Below are 18,176 nucleotides of genomic sequence, written 5' to 3' on the forward strand. Positions count from 1 at the left end.
AATAGAAAGTAAAGGCATGCAAATGTCAGAACAAAGTCAAAACAATATAAGAAAGTCAATAAGTCGTAATAATTTGATAATAGTCGTAGTAAAACGAGAATAATACCGTAGTTGTAAGACTTTATTCCCCTACTACTATGAGAATAAAATTGTAGTAGTACGAGAATAAGGTCGTAATGACATGAGAATAAAGCCAAAATATGAGAATAGTCACAACGTCAAAACAATGCAGGAAAGTTGTCATAATGCAAGAATAAAGTTGCAAAAATGTGAAAATAAAGTCTTTAAAATTTGACAATAAAATTAACAGTCAAAATAATGTGCTAATAAAATTGTGAAAATATAAGGTGTAAAAATGTGAGAATAAAGTCAAGAATAAATTTACATTATTCTTTAGTTGTACATTTCTGTCTGACGTGTCACTATAAAATGAGATTCTTTTTATTATTTTTCAAATTGAACCTAAAGATAGCATACGAGTAACATGAAATGAATAAGGTCCACGAATTGATCCCTGATGGACACCACAAAAGACATTGTAAAAGTTTTGCTGCATTGCGGTGCTGATCCTATAATCCCAACAGCACATTCCAGAAAAGAAATGGAAATGCTGTGGTGTACCGTATTAAAAGTAGCTCTGAGGTCTTGCAGCACAAATAAGACAGAATCCTCCAACGCAATGAAAGATTACAAGTAGATATAAAAGTTGACAGTTTAAAACGGCTGTGTGTGGTTACAAGTAATCTGTCTTGTGGATTGTTTGTCTGCCGGTTTTCTGGGTGACCCTGAAGAGTTCCACTGGGCCTCTCCCCTCAGACATGAAATGAGATTCAAAGTTTTTATCCCACCATTTTATCTCTGGCGCCACTGTGGATTTGTTTAAATTTGGAGTTGTTAAAATTCTCAGTTGGCTCCTTTTCTGAATGCCGCTGCTGCCTGTCAGCTTTAACGTGTCACATTCTCAGTGCGAGGAGCGCATCCAAGAAATAAGCAGAGGGGAACCACATCCAGGCATACTAAGCAATGGAAAAAGAACATCCGACTTTAAGACATGCACATTTTTGCCATTACAAGCCGAATGGATGCACTCTGCTTCAGGGATCAGTAAATCTAACATGTATTTTGTTATATTATCTCTTCACAGTGGTTGGGTTTTTTGACTAGTTGATGGAGTAGTATTAGCCTTTTCTACACCAGTTTTTGCGCTTGCCCATGAAAACCTCTTAAACCGAAATGCCTGAGTTGTGAGGTCAAAGTAGTTTTTCACTCGTCAGAGCTCTGTTCCATTCAAATTCCTTCCTCTGGCGGTCATGTGGGATCTTTGGCATTGGACCTGACTCTCTTATCCTTTCAAATGCCTTGGCGATGAGGATGCAAATGGGGACGGAAGCCCATAAGGAGGAGCAGGAAGAAATGGGACTCGTGGAGATGATGAGAACATTGATAAGGACGCTGGAACAGGCCTTTCCATTGTTGGCTTCACATCTTAACTGGACACAGATATGAAACTTTAAAGACTTAAACTGGCATCATGAAACCACAACTTAACTGGGACGATGAAAGTACTTGCGGTAAAATTAACTAATCATGTGATAGTGACGACCCAGTGTAAATAAACATCGCATTTAGGAGGCTGTCTGATATTCTAACTGTAACAATTATTAATAATTTAAAGTCCAGGAAGACGAGGGAATGCACAAAGTAGAAACTAACAATGTAAGTTCTCTGTTTTGTGTCTGTTTGTATTTGAGCAAGATGATGCTGTGGCTAGGTGGGTAGAGCTAAGTGTTTGCCAGGGAAGACCCATGTTTGAACAATTCATCAAAAACTCATCTGAATTTCAACAGCACAGAAGCATCTTCAGTTTCTCAGATTGACTTTGAATGTTTTGTATGTCCTGTTTCAAGCAGGATTTCCTTTTTATTGATTTTCCCATGTTCAGTCATTGTGTATGAATGTTCCCATTCCTTAGTGATTACCTTTCCCAAAAATGTAACATTTTAATTAAAATATCATTCTTTGGGTGTGCCGGGGTGGCGTAGGGGATCCATGTTTGGAGGCCTTGAGTCCTCGACGTGGCCGTCGCGGGTTCGACTCCCGGACACGATGACATTTGCCGCATGTCTTTCTCCTTATACTTCCCCCTTTCCTGTCAGCCTACTTTCATATAAGGGACACTAGAGCCCACAAAAGACCCCCTGGACTTGTAAAAAAAAAAATCATTCTTTTGTCCCTGACTCCATTTTTATTTTTTATTAAGCATTTGTTGATTTTGAATATAACACTTAGTTTGCCACATATTTGCAATAAACTTCAATGCCCTTTAAAATTCCTGTAAAATGCATTTCATCAGTATCTAACTCATCTAATTTACCAGTTGTGTTTTGTTTTCTGCAGTATCAGTTTTCTGCGCAGTAAAAGATATGTTGTTTACAAAAACAGTCATGAGTAAATGTTCACAGACAAATTGGCTCAGATGTTCTTAATTTTGAGAGATTAGTGATCGGTTAATACTTGCATGAGAATCTGATCTCATCTACTGATCTTACCTCCACAACTGTGCATGGTTAACAATAGCTACAATAACAATTAACAAGCGTCATCCCAGGTTTGCCAACTTCCTGACTTTGTCTCTATATTTAGCAACTTTTTGGAGAAAAATATTGGTATTGGACAAAATTGGCACATCAGGCTTTTTAATGATCAGCCAATCGGTGCACCACTACTATTCAATAATCTCATCCCTTGCTCCTGCTGACAATGTTTTTATTCTGAGAAGTTGGATGAAGAGCCAGGCTAATGCTAACATGTTTTCTCACTAATTTATATTTCAGATTGTAATATATTTTAATGCAGTTTATAGACAAATCTAATAGAAAAAGCTATGCTTCATTCAGTTTTTATTCTCCAGTCATTTAGTAAACTCCAAGTTTTGCAGTCAGGATTCAGAAATGACCCCACAGACAGTAATGGACAAACTTCTTGTCATCTAGTCTTACTTCCTTGGCACAGCTGTCCTAAAAGTGGGTTGTTGTTGTTGCCAGTACTGTCCTTGGCCTGGAACTGTAATTTGACAGATGTTTGCCTCCTTGAAGAACTTTTCTCAATTATCAGTTGTGCCCTCTGTAAACATATAGTCTGTCACAGCTTAATTAGCGTGTGTATAGAATAATAAAGGGAGTCTTTTTAAAGATATTGAATTTAAGCGGGTGAACTGTAATTAAACTGTTGGACTATCTCAAAGATAATAACGGTAAACAGAACGTGTATCTGGGGTTGGACTGTGCAAACCTTTCTCCGTTGTGTGTTTGTGGCACAGTGTGTCTCATGGTAATGTTTATCGTACAGCATGTTTATCATCTCGGATACAGTAAGCCATTCAGACCGTCATCTGACTTGCACTTTCACATCACGTCAGCACTCCGTCAGGAGCTGTATGTGGATCAGAGCTGAGCAGCTGCATCTCTTCATCTTGCCGATCCGTTAATCCCGTCATAGACCGTTTATCACAGTGTAAATCAGAGGTCGCATCACCTCCCAGCCTCACGTCACGATCGGTTTCACCGGGCAGGACAGGGAGTCGCCTCCGTGTCTGTGTGAGGTGATATAAACAGCAGTTTCATCATCCAGTCGAATGTGACTGGAGCCTTTATTTTTTGCTCGATTAAAAAAAAAAAAAGCAACACGTGAAGCAATAGTGTTGCACGCGGCACTCTGGGCCCATGCGTTGTTTGCGTGTAAGCAAGCAAATGTTGCAATTTTGGGGGGGAAAGTGTTTCTCAGCTGCAGCCAGGACAGATGGTAGTTTGAAATGTTTTGCAAAGAAGGTCCTTCTGACGAGCTCACTCTGGGTCATCAGGCTTTGGTGAGCTATGATCATGCTTTCTCTTGTCCTTTGAGTGAACTGTTCCCGTTATGCTTGATCATTTCATTTTTAATATCTTAGTAAATAAAGAAATGGTTTTCTTACATCATCCTAATTTCAAAAGAAAGCATTTTATCAATTTATGCAGAAAGAAAATAATCAGACTTTGATTCTTGTGACTTTAGGGCTGTAAAAATGTACGTTTAGCCCAACTCAGATCTTGTAGACGTGGTCTCTGATTGAGCACACAAACACTCATGTGCAATAATTGGTGTGTTTTGGCTATTTATTAAGTTAACAAAATTGCCAAGTGAGAGCCAACGTTATTATAGCGAACGTTATTTCTCTATTATAACGAAATAACAGAAACTACAGTTGAGAAAACATTTTTGTTAAGTGAAATAAATAATAGTAGCTAATGGGGAAAAACTTTAACTCACAAGAACTATATTGTGCATTTATAAAACTAAAACATATTTAAATTAGAGATATGACATCCTCCGTTTTTGTGTTTATGAATCTATTTATCAGCCTTTCGGACTTATGTGAAATATATTTTTTCCACACAATCAGTCGGAAAATCACAGCTCTCCATACTTCTCCTGGCGAAACTCGCGCTATTCCGCAAAATGATGACGGAAAAAGTTGGGAGAAAACACCAGTCAGTTGGTTGTGTGAAAATAATTGAATCAATTTTTAAAAAATCGTATCTTCATTACCCAAATTATGAAGATACTTGGCTAGTAAAGTATTCTTTACTCAATCATTGTAAACATAATCACAAAGCGATACTTAAATCTTTTTGAGTTCTACACCTAAAAATCATGGGAAAGTATGAAAAAACTAAAAATTCTACTATAATAACTAAACCGAAACAAAGCAATATATAACTAAAAAAATAGTAAGTAGTTTAAACTAACTAGACAAAGAAAACGTCACCTTGAAATTAAACTAAATTATAATGAAAACCCCAAAACTGTTATAATCCATTTTGAGGACACCTCCTGATAGTAAAATAGTTTTCAGTTTTGTTATGGGTGCACCGATTACAGTTTCTTGGTCGATCACCGATCTTCAGAAAATCTCACTTGCCGAATCCAATTTGACCGATACCAATTTTCTACATATAACGGGATAGTGGCTTACTTTCAGACCTTTGCAGATCACCCTGGTATGTAATAAACAATACTTAGGTTATCTGGGCAGAGAAAAATCTGTCACTTTAACCATTCTTTTGAACAGGGTGTTTGTTTTTTGTTTGTCTTCATCTCGTCCTTCATGGCTCGGACCCAACGCTTCATAAAACCACTTGGATGGAATGCAAACCGTCTTCATAGTTACGCAGGGGTGTGTGCATATGCTCATCGATGGTTGAGCTTCTCTATTTCCTAAAAGTTTGCACTCAGCTGAGGTTTTCAATAGAGCCACACATGGATGACTTGCATGATGACTTATTGTTGGGGTGTTGATTCTTTTAGACTCCCTCCTCAAGAAAATGTCTCCAACTAGTTTAAATAAACTGACATTGCCAAACTCTACCCAGTTTAATCTTAAGAAAGTCATCGCTATAATGGATCTTCCAACATAGCTTTTTATGTCATAAGACCTGCAAGAAAACATGTATTGCATTTACGTTCCATTTTGTTCTGAAGGCTTATTCCTCCACTTGTTCTGGATAGGACTGGTTGATCCGGATTGTATTTCTTTTTTTTTTTTTTACAGATAGTCTATACAAAGCAGATGACTGAGAACATGTCTCCAAGTGGAGGAGGAGTCTTTGTCAGCTTGTATTGCAAACAATAATCTAGCGGGTAAAGCTTGGTTGCCTGGGATTGTTCTCTGCGTGTGACTGACACCTAGAGCATCGCCTTGCCAACAGCTCCATCAGAATCTCCGCCTTTGCGTGTCTCAACTGGTTTGCAGTCAGTTTGTGGTGCATCACGTGCCTTGTGGGTTGCTGGAAAGCGTGTTCCGTCTGTCAAGAGCTGCATGTCTAAATCTGATGTTGCAAACAGATGCAGCAACCTGTGAAGATGTAAAACTGAGAGTTCAAAGCACACATGCAGCCAAAAGAAAGTCACACCAGCACAGGCCCCCCAACTTTCGATGACTTTCATAAATAGTATTTAGATGTTTTTTTTCAAGAAGGCTACTAAACATTTAGGTTTGTTTAATGTGAAGACAGTAATTTCACTGAAGAACAGTAACTACAGCACTCTTAAATTACAATCTTATGATTTAAGGTGCTGAGTGGCTCAGGTAGAGAGCGTACGCCATGTGCAGAGGGTGTAGTCCTCAACGCATTCATCGTCTTCCCCCATCTCTCTCCACCTAATTTCCTGTCAACTTACTGTGTAATAGAGGCCAGAAGTCCCAAACAGTCTTTACAAAATGTGACCTGAGAGAAATCTGCCACATTTCCAAATACTTTTTAAAACCGACTGCAAGGAAAAAAGTGGAAAAACTGTTGATAATTGTCCATGAGTGGAGTTTTCATTTTTCAGAACTTTGACCTGAACGATTTTGTTTGCAGGTGGGGAACGGGAAAGTAGTGCAGTACACCTTAATATCATTTGGCGGCGCTGTTTGGAGGTGGACAAAAGATTTAGGAACAAACTTTGCATATTTCACAGAGAAAGAAATATGCATTTATAGGTATATGCACATCCTTGTTATTGGCATATGACCTACATGTATGTATTCTTAAACTTTTTCTTCAGAAAAATTATAAATGAGCGAGACCTACTTGTAGCTGTGAACATGTTTCAGAGTATGTAAGTGGTGAACTGTGAACATAAATCCCATTTAAGCCTGCATAGACTGAACCTAGCACTATTCAGAATGAAATGGTGTCCTTCAATTGAAGGACACCTTGACCAGAGGGCAGTGGGCTTTGTACCAAGAAAGTTCAACACAGTCCTTGAGTGGAGCTATACTGAACAAAAGATAGTAAAGATTGCGCTATTGTGGAGGTGAATAAGAGGAAGCTCCCTCTCCTCACTAAATGAGGCGTTGAAGATTACCTTGAATGGTGGTTTTCTTCCTGAAGAATAAGTTGTTCAAAAGAAAGAACCAACCAAAAAACTGATAAAACTAAGTAGTTAAAAACATACAGAGTGAACTGCAGAAGTTAATTACTTAATAGTTCCAGGATTAAGGAAAAGTCAGTTATTAATGTAGCGACATTGGAGCTTTTTTTTTTTTTTTTTTAAAGTCTTGGAGAATTGATTTAAATAAAATACAATCGTCAATGGCAGGCAGTGTTTTTCAAAGCGTCTCCAACTTATTGAACTCCGATCCATCTTCAGTCCTCTTTTGCCTAAGAGGAAGAGGACGTGTGGCGTTAATCGACGTTTGTGTACGAGTCACGGTCAGGAGGTTTCACCATCGGGGGATTTGAGCGTTGCAGCTTGTTTATGTTGCAACATAGAAGCAACAACAAGTCAGGGGTTGATGAATGGGAAGATGCGTCTAATGATTGTTAAAACACTCCTTTCTTCACACGCAGAACCGGGCCATTTATCAGCTGCAGAGTTGGACTTGCAGATCAGGACAACACCCTTGCACGTCTCACTCGCTAATCAGCTGCTTCTCGGTAGCCTTGGCAACCAGCTGCGGAATCCCTCCCCTCACTTTTAACTCCTCTTCTGTCTCTTTTTTTTTTTAATGTTCGCCCTTTTGCTTTCATGAGCTAATCCTTTCTTTATCCTTTTATAGTCTTCCCCAGCTAACAAAGGAAGGGAAAGTTAAAGATGTATAAAACACTGAGTTAAAAGAAAAAGCAGGTCTGGTGGTAAAGCACTTTGCAGGCTGCTGCCTAGCATCTGATTTCCTCTGGGAACTCAACTGAGATGAAGGGAAAGAAAAAAGGCGTGACCGTGTGAAAGAGAAAGCAAAGGAGAAGATAAAGATGGGGTTTACCTGTCAGGTGAAGCTTGAGTTAGAGCCTATTACACCAATAGTCCCAACTTGATATGTGCATAGGTAATAGACGGGATAGAATTAAAGCTGGAATCTCAACGGGCCGGAGAGTTAGGCATTCCGAAAGGAAAACACGCATCATTTACTTTCCAAGTTATGAGACGGACAACGGAAAAGTCATATTTTGAATTATGTCTGCAGATCTATGCAAAAAGGAATGTAGCTGCAGGTGATTGGTATTTAAATGTATCGTGTGACCACGGCAACCTGATAATAATGAGGCTGCCACCGTAAAGGTTGAGCTAAAGCATTTGATTTATCTTACTGTTCACATTTGCGGTGGTTACACTGAGACCTCGTATATCTGCAAGCGGTAGAGCTGCACAATAGCAGGAAAATATGTAATTGCATTACCATTCGAATGACATGGTATATTAATTATAGCCCCCATTTTCATGACTCTTTCTTTTCCTTCATCACAATGTCCCAAACACAGATTGTGAGCGTTAGCATCTCTATCACTAAAAACGTATACCAAGTGTGGGCATTACAGGTGGAACAGACCAAAAATATTATCAGTACAGAATGTGCAGGCATGACATTGAAATATGAAATTACACTAAACAGTACATCCAAGCAATCCTTGGTGATTTTGATAGTGTGTTGATATGGCATTGATGGTTTTAATTTGATATATTGTCCAGGAATCATATATTATTCTGCCTAACAGAATGTGTGACAGAACCTCCACTGGAAAATTAGTTGTATAATTCACCTTGAATATGAAAGAAAAATATTTATCAATATTATATAACCCTACCACTTTAATAATGACCACACCACCGACATTGCTTATCTGAACCAGTTAAACACTCCACAATCCTGTCCTGCTTCACTGTCACTTTCCCCATATTGTTCATCCCTAATTATTATCTTAAAGCCATTGTATCATCTTAAAGATGATGAAAAAGTAAAAGGCGTCTAAGAAATGATTCCTGAGGAATGCCATATGTAGCAGAGGTTGCCATCAGTCTGTTTTTGTCCTCTAATTAAAAAAAAAAGATGTGTGCTGTGATTGTATAGTCATTTAGATTTTGTTACTTAATGCCTAAAATACTTTGAACTTATTGTTTATTAAAATATTCTTTCTTTAGTTGAGGATCAAACTAAAGCAGGATCTTTCCACATTAAGGTTGCATTGACAGCAGCCTTGTCTAGTCCACTTTAATCGAACTCTGGTCTGTTTGCCTAGAAAGTCCGGTTTGTTTGGGGAGGTGTGAATGCAATCGAACTCTGATGCGGACCAAAAAAGCCAACTCTGGTTCCCCTACAAACCTAGATCTCAGTTTGGTTGAAGTGAACTTTTTTGTGTTTCAAATGTGATTGCCAAGCGGACTGAAGACTGTAAAGGCAGGAAGTGAACTACAGTGCAGGGCATTCTGGGTAAATACAACCAAAATAATTGTGCAAGTGTAGTGCTTGTGGTAAAAAATGTTTTTTTTTTACCAAAGAAAAACAAGAAATCCTACAACCAGTAAACTCAACCACCTCTCCATTTTTGTGAAGAAAGGAGTTGCACTTAGTGTCTACTTGAGAGATTTATGTGTTGCTTCCTTCAGTGGTTCTTAGTGTAGCACCACCACAGGCGAGCGGACGGGTTGCTCTAAGGATTTGGTTTGTTTGACACAGTCAAGTGTGAAAGAGAACAACAATAGCTGAAAATGGAACAAATTTTCCCCAATCAAAATTGGGGACCAAATTTGTATGCAATTTTGGTCCCCAATCAAACCAAGTCTACCGGACTATCAGGTGTGAAAACTAATTTTGAGTGATGATGTGTCACAAAATAGGCAGACACCAATTATGTTGAATTCTTAATACTATGTTGAGGTAGCTCTTCAAAAGTCCATTAAACCATGTAATTCGCAAACTTTGTTTCAGAAGTAATTCCTTAACACTGACTGGTAACATGTCTAGGCTTGTCTGTTTCAGAAAAGTTAACAAGGCCTTATCAAGAGTTATACACCCACATTCCTCACATTGTTCTGGAAGGTTTCACAGGGAGAAACCAGGGTCAGACTGCTTCTCTCCTTCATTCATTAGAGCCAGTAGAAACCTTTCTAATTGCATAGTCATCCATTTGGGCATTTTTAGTTGAATCAAAACAAAGTGTTCAAATTTACATTTTGAACTCAACTGCTTGCTGTGCATGACGTCATTTGCTTTCGTTCCTGAACACCGCCTGTTCACGTTGTCCTCATAAATCATAGACCGAAGTGTCCGCCTGTCTGATAGTGTTCTTTCGCTTCATCCGGGCTGTGTCCTGCGTTCTGGTGAGGTGGAAGTTAAATATTTACTTTACTTTGGAAGCTTCCGCCCATAGCCAGAGTAAATAGTCATTTTGATTCCTCACAGTCATTACCAGGGCTTTTGGTAGAGTGGGTCATGAGTTTGCTTTACCGAGACAAACGGTTTCATTGAGTAAGAGATCAGAAATGTGAAATATGAAAGGACAAATTCCAGCCTCATGAGCACAAGCTTTTGATGAAGCCTAAAACCCTTCACTCTGTTCAGATCTGTTACACATTATCACATTCCACAGGTCCTAGGTAGTTGACCAAGTTAACACTGACGTGGGGGGAAAGAAAAAAGCTCCTTAAGTGTTTACACACTGAAGCTGTGGTAATATTTTACAGCATAAGTGTTTCTGTGTGTGTGTTTACATAGAATTAAACCATGAATGAATAGAGCTACTGTTCAACAAGGTTAGCTTATTTTAGTATCCCACAAACTGAACTCCAAGTGAATGGCTTTGCTGAAGCTTGAAACAGGGATTTAATGTGTTCATCAGAAACTGCCCCAATTCAACACTTACCTGACTCTTGTTTGTTAATCAATTCAGAATCGACATCCACATCTCTCATCAACTTCCAAGAGCGAAAATGTAGTTGTAGTTCCTTCCACTTTGTAATTGTGAACTACTTTATATTGGTTTGCTCCACAAAATCCCAATAAATCTTATTCAGTTTTGTTAAGTAACAAAATGTGGAAAAAGTTAAAGTGATGTGAACACTTTTTGTGACACTCTGCGCTGCATAGAAGTATGTCTGTGTTGCTTTCTGACAATGCGTTGGTGAGATCATGTGCCAGCAGTCACTGCTGAAGCCTCTTATCACAGAGCAGCACACTCTGATGCCTGTGAAAGTTAACATTGGTTTCCTGAGAACTTTGACAACATTACAACACCTACCCTCCAGAGTATGGTGTTCCATGTTCTGCCGTTATTAATGTTTCCAGACCTTGAGCAACCAGTGTTTCTAGAGAACTTGAAGGCGGGTTCATTTCCTTTGTAAGCGTCAGGCACTTTTCTGACTATGATGAATAGCATGAAAAGAACAACACCTCAGAGATCTGTTCTCACACACCCATGGAACGGCTTCCTCTTCATCTTGCTTTCTGCCTTTGGTTCTGGTATTACCTTCCTCCATGTGCCGGAAAAGAGAGGTGTTCCTGAGAGGCCCTTCTCCATCTCCTTATTGATCGTCTTTTCATTTAAGCTCTTTAATTTAAGATTTACATTAGAAAGCCACGGGTGCCATTGGCTCGATGTTACATCATTCTCCACAGTTTTCTTTTTAAAACGTCAACATAAGCAGGATGTGTCACAGGTGATCTGTTCTCTCACTTTTAGCTGCAGTGACTCTCCTGGTTTAAAATGAGCATTGCATCACACGTGTATCTGTGTGTAATGCGCTGACATCAGGACAGTCCACTATACTGCAATTTACTGTAATTTTCTGCCGATACATTATAATGAATTATTCAGAGAGAAGCTTTGTATGCACAGCACACACTTAATCAATGCAGGGTGATCTCATATTTGTCATGCTGTAATTGGTCGCAGTGATGGAGTATTCGTGTTATACTTACCATAATGGATTTTAATGGAATATTCTTCAATCTTTAACATGTCCCATGTGTATGATATTGCAGTTCCAAGAGCTCAAAGTTGCAGTGCGCAACAGTAATGAAGATCTATTAAAAGTTGAAATGAATTAGTTTTTTTTTATTACCGTATTCCCTTTAGAGTCCTTCAGTATAACAGAGAACAATGGTGCGCAACTACACTCCTTATCAAAACCTGAAGACAATGGATCACAACTGGGTTGTATGTTTTGTAATGCAAGAAGAAACTGAAGCAAGAGACAAAACAGTTTTCAAGCTGTTCATCAGATTATCAGCAGTTTGAGGCCATAGCCCTGAAAAGTCTGAATCATAAATATGACCTCCGTCCTTTTATCTCAGAGACTCATAAATGTGTCTGAAATGAATCATAAATGAGGCTTCTCGTAAGGACCAATCGGTTTCAAGGTTGGATGCAGTCATTTTCAGTTTCCTAAAGGATCTGGAGTCATTTGGGACGAACGAATCAAGTAGTAAAACCCAAGTAAATTTCACGTGTGCTGAGCTGGAGGATGAAAAGACAGATCCTTGACCCAAAGTACTGTCCAATAATCATAAGATGGCTTGTCAGCAAAAGTTTTAAAGAACAAAAACCCTTACAAAGCCGCCTGTCCTTCCACGCCTCAAACTTACCCACTTAAAATTTGCAAAGGAGCATCAAAAATTGGTAATTGAAAAGTAGAAGTAAGTATCATTCTTGTTCTGAATGCTCCTTCCAACGCTACTGCCATGATGGGTAGAGACCCCTGGAGGTCAAATCTGGAGGTTCTGTCTCATCATCTGGGAACTTTTTCCTTCAGTGGAACAACGGTGCCTCAGGTTGTACATAGAAAAAAAAATTGCACTGTAATGTTTTGTTTAGCCTCCTTTATCTTTGATTTGGGAATCGATTTTGTTCATATTAAAATTAAAATTCTTCCTAAGTCAGTATACCATAATTGACAACTTCATTAAATAGTAATAACATTGATGATAGCCGTGATAACAGTAATTATTTCTCATATGACTATGCAGTGATGACATTGCATCTGTTATTCAGGTTTTTCTAGAAGTGCTTTTATGTTTTTCCAACGCGTTTGGTAACATGATGTCTCATGGTTTCCGGACCAGTCATGAACCCCGGCTTTGTTGCTTGGAAAATGGCCAGGCTGTCAGGGAAGAATGATTTTGTTCCCAGGAAACCTCCAGTGATTCAGCCGGTCAGACGGCGATCAGCTGACTGCCTGCGTTTTTATTTGTTTTTCTTTTAAAGGACAAAAGCAAGGTTCCTGCACCATCTTGACAAGCATGGAAAACGATGAGTTGAGGATAAAAAGCGATGTTCATAATCTGAAAGATAACAGCTGGACTTTCTGAAAAATAAAGGATGTTTTGTATTTATTGTATTGAGCTCCCTAGAGCCCAAGCTTTTTACCAAAGCGGCCAAAATTTAAGTAAATGCTAACTTGAAAGCACAGGACCACAAAATTCTTAGGACCTTAGATAATTTTACATTTTTAAAACTAACTTTTTGTGCCCCTTTTTATGTTATCTTTTCAATAATAAACTACATTTTCTGTAGGAATGGATAAGTAAATTATAATAGATGCAAAAAAAAGAAAGAAAAGGCCCAGTTTCTCTCTCCTCTTTTGCTTTTCAAGTGGAAAAAAAGTAGCGGAAGATGGGAAAGCACATGAAAAGAAGCTCATTGATAACCATAGATATAGACCGATTTTATTGTCATTCAATTGTAAATGTAAATATGTACATACCGAAAGAGATTTTGTTGCAAGGCTCCAATAATTATAAAATAAATAATAAGAAAAGTACCAATATAAATACGATAAAAGACTAAATTAATAGCAATTTTGTAGTCGTGAGGGATGAAGCTGCTGTGGAATCAACCAGATTCAATCAATCTTCGAAAATACAATATGATTAATTTTGTAATTGACAGGGCCCAAATTTTTTTATTTATTTCTATCAACAAAAAAAAAAAAAAATAAAAAAATTAATTGTGGAGGGCCCCCTGTCGGATAGGGGCCCTTAGAATTGTCATAACTTCCCCCCCTATACGGCGCCCCTGGTCTATATTGTCTGCGCATGTGCACCAGTCAAGGGTGTGAATTATAACCTGTCAAATGACCGACGGGCTTCACATTTTCCCGTCGTTTAAAACATAACCGGTCAAATACGGAAAATATTCCGTTAACGCGACCTCTGTGTTCATGTTTTAGAGCAGGGATGGAAAACCCCATGGTTGACCAGAGATAAAGATGTACAACTTCAGATGTCTCTTACAATGAGATATTCACATACATGTGCACAAATATTTTAGCAAGTAGAATTTCCCCAATCACTACTGAATAGTGATTGGGGAACGTAATAAGAAAAAAGAACCTTTGTGTCCCCAGCCTAATTTTGACATACTTCTTTTTTTCAGTGGCTATTATTTTCTTTTGGTTTTGTCAGATTATTAGAAAGCGTATTTTAAACTAAATGCTGTTCGTTTATAGACCAAACGTGGTATTTTCTTTTCTTTTTATCTGACACTTTGTCCACCATATTTTGTTGGTTCATCCGTCACTTTAGAACATCGTGACAACGTGAGATTTTAACTCCAGTGAATACCTTGCTGTCAGCTGAAACTTTGTTCACGGCAGTACTTTTCCATTTAGACGCTTTCCCTTCTTCTGTTTGGTCAGGCAGTTTATTTCCTTTTTTCTCTGTGCAGGTAGAAATCATGCGGATGTTGGGAAAAATCACATAAATCCACATATCTGAATGCTTAAACCTTAATAAAGCCCCCTGGCCCACTCCTTTTAAAGCCCTTCTGCTGAGTTCACTCTGACTAACACTGATCCACCTCAGTCAGTCACTGTTGTTTTGGTGACATGCTCCTGACAACACGAGGACATTAGTATGACTTAACAGGGGCCTTGTCCGTGTCAGCTGATGAAAGTCTCCAGTCTGTGTTTGTGTTGATCAGAGCCTCGCTGGCGCCTCTGTGTGGCAAGAACTTGAAACCGAACCCTCTGCTGATTCATTTCCAGGAAATAACAGTCAGTGGGCGGTGAGGCAGTGCGGGCTTGGCAGACGGAGGACGGCTGTCTGCGACGGCGGCGGTTCTGGAGGGACCTGTGCGGGGCTGACGGGGTGCCGGAGAGGTGGCAGCGGGAAGGGGCGGGGCCTCTTCCTGTTAATTAGCAGGGCCATGTTGTTAGAGTCCAGACAGGAACCTCGCAGGGGATTTTTCGGGGGTTTGCGAGTCTGTGGGTTGTGATGGATCTTTCTGAGTGTTTGAGGTCTGGAGACCTTTAAAAAGGGAATCTACCTGCTTGTCATTTGCAAAATGTGTGTGTGCTTTTTAACAAAGTGCGTGCTTCCCCTCCCCCCCCAGCTTTTAACTAGGGAGGCACCGGCCCACATTTTTCACTACTGATACAGATGTCTGAGATTTGGTATCAGCTGATACAGATTCAGTACAAAATATCGGTGCTGAATTTACTTAAAATGTTTCTGCTTTTGAGACACAGTCACAAATGTACTGAATTAAGTTGATAACTCTGCACCTGTACAGCACACTTAAATATACCAATAGCTTCACAAGCTTGGTCAAAAATGTAAAAACACAACAACTTTAATTTGATCAATAGCTTTGTTTCCTTTGAAAACATAAACGCACACACAGAATTAGACCGAATAGATCTACCTTTATGGATTGGGAACATTGTCACCGATACCCGATGCTGAATATTTTTCAGGATCAGATGCAGACATTAATATCAGATTAAGTCTTGCTGACTCTCTCTCTCTCTTTGTCTTCCAGGAGCGCTTCGCTGAGATCTTCGGGGGCAACGCGGCGGCAGAGAGCAGAAGATCTCAGGAGAGCTTCAAAAACTGGCTGCTGCTGGGGATGAGCGTGGTGACGGCCTTCATAGCCGGGTCCATCTTCGCCCAGAAGCGCCTGTGAGCGGAGGGGACAGCCGCCCTCCCCCCTCCCCCCGGCCGTCCAATCACTACGCCCAACGTTAAACATGAAGGTCCTGTTCGTCTCATCAGAACTGCTGATGACGTTTACTTCGCCCCACAACAGACTGAGAATCCAAAACGTCGCCGGAAGACTTAAAAAGAAAAAAAAAAGAAAAGTTTTTAGTATTCTTGTGTTCACTTTTTCTTCGATACGATTTTGTGGTTCTACAAAGACTGACATGTTGTTTTCATTCACTGAGCCATTTGTTCCCTTTTTTCTCCCCTCCGCCACTTTCCTTTTGTTCTTTAAACTTTTTTTCTTTTTTTGCTGCCCAGATTTATTAAAGATCTTATTTTCATCGTTCTTTTGGAATGTTTGGAATTAGTTTTAACAAATTTTTTTCTCTGCCATTCTAGTTTTCTACAAAGCTGAGTTTAGTTTTAACGGTGGCACTGAAAGCCTGTCGCATCGAGTCGGTGTGTTTTGTTGCCCCCCCCCTCTTTGTTTGTGCCATATGGAGAGTGAACTACCTTCTGTAGTTCCAAATTCCCGTCTGCCATCCCCATCATCATCCTCATCCATCAGTCCATACGCAGTTTAAAGGAAAGTCTAGCTGAGGAAAGCATTGTTGGATCTTGGCATAGTGTCGGTGTTTCCGTTCGCCTCATGGTTACCGCGGCGATTTGGTTGGCAGCTTGTCAGGATCTCTTATGAGCGGTTAAAGAATCCAGAAAAGACCGTAGCAACGCATGACTTACTGGAAAACAGATGAACATGAAAACATGAAGCAGTTTACAACACCTTGTAAAAGTATTCATTCGCCCCCTTTGTCTCGTTATAGTCATAAAATTCATTGTATTTTAATGTGGGCTTTTAATGCAATTGACCAACACAAAGTAGAACGTAATTAGTGAAGTGCAACGTTCTTTAAAAATTGATTACAATTCAACAATGAAATGCTGCTTTAACTCATATCAAAGTATCTTCAGATGGTCATTGTGGGCTGGAAGGGTCTCCAGCAGCAGTCAGTCTCGCAGTGAACCTGAAGAGGCCTCTGGCTGGAGTTGGGATATGATTCCTGCTTGTTGGAAGAGACGGTTTAAACTTCCCGTCTCTGTTTCCCTGAAGCATCCTGTTCAACTCCTCTGGGACTCGGTGTTGTAGTTCAGGTTTCATTCGAGCTTTGAGATGAGAATCACCTGCTCACAGTTGGAAAAATAATATCTCGTTGCCACGGTTAAGCACCCTAACAAGCGCTCAAAAGTAAAAATGTAACACCGCCTGCAAAACCAGAGGGAAAATTTGTCCAGACATGCAACACTTCAACCAAAGACGCTGGTCACAGTCTGTAGAAAGAACAAATCAAAACTAACGTAGCAGAGCAGCTCCAACAGGCTGCACGCATTTTTGTTCTACCACCCAGAGTCAGTGTTACACCTGCTGGTGCAAATAACAGAAATGCTAAATTTGTCCTTTAAGTTCTACAGAAGTGTTTAGCTGCCAGAGGTTGGGGGTCGATTAGGAGCAGTACCTTGTTTAAACAAAAAAAAAATGTTATAACGGGATTAATAAGCTCGTTATAACTCAGAACAGTCGCAGTAAAACAGCAACACCTCTTGGGACTTTCAGATGTGGTCTAGACTAGATGACCCAGGATGAGAACAAGGAGATTATTGAACCCCTTCATGCATTTTTAACAAGTGATCTGTAAGTAGAACATATTGACGAGGTTTAAAACAAACGTTTTGGTTATGCTAAAGGGTTTTTTTTCTTTTCGTTTTTGCAAGTTTCTCATTAGGAGACGAGTTTCGTCTCTCATTTGATCTCGTTAAAATGAGAACGTTCACATGTCAATATAACAAAAATAATCGTCTCATTTTAAGGAGTTAAATCGTTTTTTTTCCCTCCTTATAAAAGAAGCAGAACTCTTCAAAGATATATAAAACTCGTTAAGAGGAGACTTTTAAAGTTTTTTTTCCCCTATAACGAGGTATAAAACTTATTTCAACTGGTTTATCTAGTTTTTTCTCCTTGCATGGAGATGCAAAACTCATGAGTTTCTATTATTACAAGACGTTTTATGTCTCGAGATATAAAACTCGTTAAAACAATAGAAGTTTATATTGTAACGAGACAAGTTAATGAGTTATAAAATAAGCCTCAAACTCGTTTTAAGGGGTTTTGTCTCGTAACTAATCTTTTCGATTTAATAAACAACTCCTGAATTTCTTTCCAACCTCCAGCAGCTAAACGCTTCCATAAAGTTTCACTCCATACATGAAATAAATGTAACTAATCTTGGTTCAGTGGGTGTCAGACCCCTTAACTGCTGCTGTAAATACAAACAAATGCTTTTGTTGATTTATTAAGGCTAATTAAAAGGACTCCGGCCATAAATCATCTCTCTGCAGCCTGTTCCACCAGCAGAGCTGCACTCATTAAAGGAACTTGAACAAAGCTAATTAGCCTTATTTG

The 18,176-nt window shown here is 39.2% G+C and overlaps 1 protein-coding gene across 1 annotated transcript in view; it reads left to right on the top strand.

Moving 5' to 3' along the window:
* bcl2l1 (BCL2 like 1) overlaps positions 1 to 15,842 on the top strand; it is a 36,437-nt gene extending 20,595 nt beyond the window's left edge. Inside the window, exon 3 of the mRNA XM_028012196.1 lies at positions 15,558 to 15,842. Coding sequence (XP_027867997.1) covers positions 15,558 to 15,701 — 144 coding nt within the window. The 3' untranslated portion in view covers positions 15,702 to 15,842. The remainder of the gene's footprint in view (positions 1 to 15,557) is intronic.
* Positions 15,843 to 18,176: the final 2,334 nt, after the last annotated feature.

This window comes from Xiphophorus couchianus, chromosome 1 (assembly GCF_001444195.1).
Source record: "Xiphophorus couchianus chromosome 1, X_couchianus-1.0, whole genome shotgun sequence".
NCBI lineage: Eukaryota > Metazoa > Chordata > Actinopteri > Cyprinodontiformes > Poeciliidae > Xiphophorus > Xiphophorus couchianus.